This window comes from Talpa europaea (genome assembly GCF_964194135.1).
Source record: "Talpa europaea genome assembly, chromosome: 7".
In the NCBI taxonomy this organism is placed as follows: Eukaryota; Metazoa; Chordata; class Mammalia; order Eulipotyphla; family Talpidae; genus Talpa; species Talpa europaea.
The window spans coordinates 15540206-15544346 of record NC_140074.1 but is presented as its reverse complement, the minus strand read 5'-3'; the positions used below and the strand labels follow the sequence as shown (position 1 = coordinate 15544346).

Here is a 4141-nt window from a genome sequence, read left to right as displayed (position 1 = left end):
AGATCACATTTAGAATGAATATACTCTATATTCAATGCTTTACATAATTTGAAAACCATTCACCCAACATTTAGCTAAATGGAATTGTGTCTGTTTGAACCAGATCACTGGCGGTAATGACATGATGTCGTTTATGTTAAAACTATGAAATATTTGAAGTAACATCCATTAATACAAACTGAATTGGGCACCGAAACTTGGGGGAGGGGATTAAAGGTGTCTGAACAATTTAAGGTATGTGTAGGGATCTACTTTTTTCCCTCAGTAGAGAGAAAAAATTGTTTTTTAGTCCACCTTGTTTCTTCTCACCTCACCAAAAACAAGATGGATTCCTCTTGTCCACACAACATAATTTTCCAAATACAAACTCATACCTAACTGGTAAGAAAATAGGGAGGGACTCTGAAGTTGCCCATTCAACTCCATGTATAGTATTTGAAGAGAGATAACACCGGAATGGCAGTAACTGGATGTTTCCTTTGTCTGGCAGCAATCCGGCCTTCAAACAGCTATCCCATTGGCAACAGATCCTTAGCTGCATTAACATCATGTTGTGCATGAATCAACAGGGGTCACCCTGGTTTTGTGCTGGCATCTGAGGAAAAGCTCCTGATTCAGAGACATTTAGAACATCTGCTTCGTGATCTCGGCTATGAGGTGAGTATTAGACCGTTAGCCCATTAGCAGCAATTGATGAAAGTCAAGTCAAGTTGTCCAATGGATCATTTCACTTTTAACACCTACCTTGCATCTCACAGGTACTACTAGTGGCACACCACCTTCTGGAGAAACCAAGGGCTTTATTACAGTAAACTGGTCCAGTGTGATATCACAAGTATAAAAAATATTCCATTCTGTATCAAAACTAGGCACATGCCTTTATTATAGTAACAGAAGTTAACAGAGCTGAGCAGTTTTGCCTCGGGTCCTGTTTCTTGGCACCTACATCAGACAAATGCATCTTCAACATATCTCTGCCCATAACTCCAGGGATCTAGTCTTGGGGTTATCCGTATGTAAAGGAAGGTGAAATCACACTGGGATCTATAGTGGCGAGTAACTAAAAGCACAACCTCTCATTCATATTGCTTTAAAACATATACAGCATATATGTTTAAAAAAAGAATAAAGAATATATTGATTTCTTTATGGTACTGAACCAACAGTATGGTATGATGCAAGGCTTTAACAAATGGTAATCATAGATACAAATTTTTCTGTAGAGTATGTTTTAGACAAATGTGTCTTTTTAATATGTGAATCCTACATTGTAGGTGGTTCCTTTTTATTTTATTTTTTTCCTGTTTTTGCAGTGGTAGAAAATGCTGAATAATTGTCCATGAGCATGAGCCAAAGGTTCAGGTTCATTACTGAGATCCCCAGAATGCCAATATTTGCAATGCAAACAATTAGTATCCCACTGTGTGAAGGGCTCTGACACATGCCTGCCTGCCTCTAGGTGGGGAGTCTCCACAAGAAGTCCTCCTATTTCCAAGGACCCTGCTTTGACACAGGGGCAGCCGCACGGAGCTGCCTTGTAACCTAGTCATCGACTGTGCCAGGCCGCCTTCCTGGTTACCAACAATGACAGAGACGAGAGTGTGAGCAGTCGACCCTCAAATCATTTTCATGTTGAACCTCCTGGGTCCAGCCACCTCCCCTTCCACAACAGCACCATTGTTTTTTCGGGGTACATACTCAAGGTCAATGCTGTTTTTGTGCTTGCCTTTCCCTCGGCTCCACACGAAGAGGAGGAGAAAGCAAAATAAAACCACCCCCAGGAATGTGAAACAGCCCATAGCTGTAGACACCAGTATTGTTTTAAGGTCCAGGGAAAAAGTATTGGCGTTGGTGCCATTAGAAATGGTGTCGTTGGAGTCGGTCATGTACATAGGGGTCCTGTTGGCGTAAAGGAAGCGGTCTGAAGTGAATCCTTTCACAGTTAAGGAGGCCGTGAAGGTGTCGTTGCCAGCAGCATTGCTAGCGATGCAGACATACATCCCACTGTCTTGATCTTGGACGAAGCGGATTTCCAATGTACCATCGCCCAGCACAGTGGCTCGTCCATTGGACTTGGTGGTGATAAAACGCCTTCGAGGTGTCACCCAGGAGATGACCGGCTGTGGGTCTCCATCGGCGCTGCATTCAAGCTGGACCGTCTGCCCTTCATCTACCAACAGATGCTGCAACTTCTTTTCACGGATCCGGGGCTTTTTGCAGGTGAAGTAAAAAGAAAGGGCGGTGCTGTGGAAATCCTTGAATGATCGCTCGCGAATGGTGTCCGGGCCAGCACACATGGGCTGCTGGCCCCCAAACTGCAGGGTGGGGTGCCGCTGCAGGATCCAAAGGAGACGGCAGTCACAGGCCAGTGGGTTGTTGTTAATGCTCAGGACCTCCAAAGCCCTAGGGGAGGAGAAGACATTCTCTTCCAAAGTTTCCAGTAGGTTCTGAGACACGTTGAGCACGCGAAGAAAACGGAGCCCTTGGAAGGAGTGAGGCTCAATGGTGCGGAGCTGGGCCCCCACTATGTGAAGCTCCTGAAGGCGGATCAAGTCAGAGAACATGCCTGCTTCAATAGTGCTGATGGGATTGTAGGAGAGGTTAAGGTGGGTCAGATATACCAGGTGCTTAAAGGCAAGGAAGGGTACAGTGGACAGGTTGGTGTTGGTGATCGACAGAGAGGTGAGGTTGAGACCATAGAGGCTATTGGCGGGCATCATGTCCAGCAAAGGCCAATAGTCAATCTCTAGGTGTTTCAGGTGGAACAGTCTTTTAAAGGCATACACGGGCATATTGTTGATATTGAGATGCTTCAGATGCAGACTGATGAGGCTGCGGAGGTGGGAGAGGGCTTCTGTTGGTACTGCTGTGAGATTGCATTTCTCCAGGGTGAGCTGCTCCAAGCTCAGCAGCCCACTGAAGGCCCTGTGCGATATATATACCAGATCGTTGTCCCCCACTTCCAGAGACTTCAGGTTATGCAGATCCTGGAACATGTAGTCCAGCAAAATGACAATCTTATTCTCACTAATGTCAAGCTTGGTGAGGTTGGAGAGCCCCGTGAACACCCCCAAAGGGACCAACTTCAGGCGATTGCCTTTTAGGCGGAGGGAACGCAGGTTAAAGAGATTGTTAAATGCTCCTGGCTCCACATTGGCGATGATGTTGTCACTCAAGTCTATCTCCTCCAGCAGAGGGTAGGATATGAATTCTTCAGGGTTGACGCTTTTTAGTCTGTTCTTACTGAGGTCCAAGATTTTGGTCTCGATGGGAATGCCCTCTGGGATGGCGATCAAACGCCTTCTGTGGCAGCTAACAGATTTGTTTTGGGCAGAGCACTCGCAGCGAGCAGGGCAGCCAATGGTGGATCCCATGAAGACTAACACCACAGCCAGACCCAGGAATGGCTGCCAACATGATGCGGCCGTGTGAAGCATGACTCCACCTCTTAGTCCACACCTTGGTCAGGAGCCTGCAGGAGAAGGGGCAAAAGGGAGGAAGGAAAATCGAGTTAGGACAGAGATGGTTGTTTAAGGGACATAAATCAGGCAGCACGAGTACAGTGGAAAGGACTTTGGATTTGGGCTTCAACCTGTTATTGGCTACATCATGTTGGATAAGTCACTTTACCTCCCTGCACCTGAGTTTTCCTGGCAGTAAAATGGGAATGATGGGGGTAATAACTGTTGTCTTCCTAGTGGTCTTCCTTTCAGGATTTGGCAACTACTAATTGTCCCACACAGATGTTCAGGGATATCAGCATCCATTCCACAGATGGCTCTCGTTTGAACTCACATGACAGGAACAGATCAATGGCTAAGAGGAAACCTACTCAGCTTGAATCAGTGCCTGCATCTAATGCTTAGCATATTCTGTGTTCAAAATGGTGCTATTAGTTGGGCCTCCCCGGTGGCGCAGCGGTTGAGCGCTGGGTTGCGAAGCTGCCCGCGGCCGGTTCGATCCCCGGCTGCTCCCCGGCCGCTCCCCGGCCACCGGAGGAGGGTCCCATATGGCGCGCAGACCTCTCCTGCCGCCCGCTGCTCCCCTCAGCAGTGTACTTCGGTCCTTCTGCCTGCTCTGCTCCCCGCTCTGGCTCTGGTGAATTCTCTCACCCTCCCGCGCTTCTGACTGTACCCAGTGC

General features: G+C 47.5%; 1 protein-coding gene across 1 annotated transcript; it reads right to left on the bottom strand.

Annotated features, from left to right (window-relative positions):
- Nucleotides 1-1616: 1616 nt before the first annotated feature.
- On the bottom strand, nucleotides 1617-3437 carry LINGO2 (leucine rich repeat and Ig domain containing 2; the record flags this gene model as incomplete). The annotated part of the gene is made up of 1 exon (XM_084236940.1): nucleotides 1617-3437. One exon carries the CDS (start codon nucleotides 3435-3437, stop codon nucleotides 1617-1619), a length of 1821 nt encoding a protein of 606 aa, XP_084093066.1.
- Nucleotides 3438-4141: the final 704 nt, after the last annotated feature.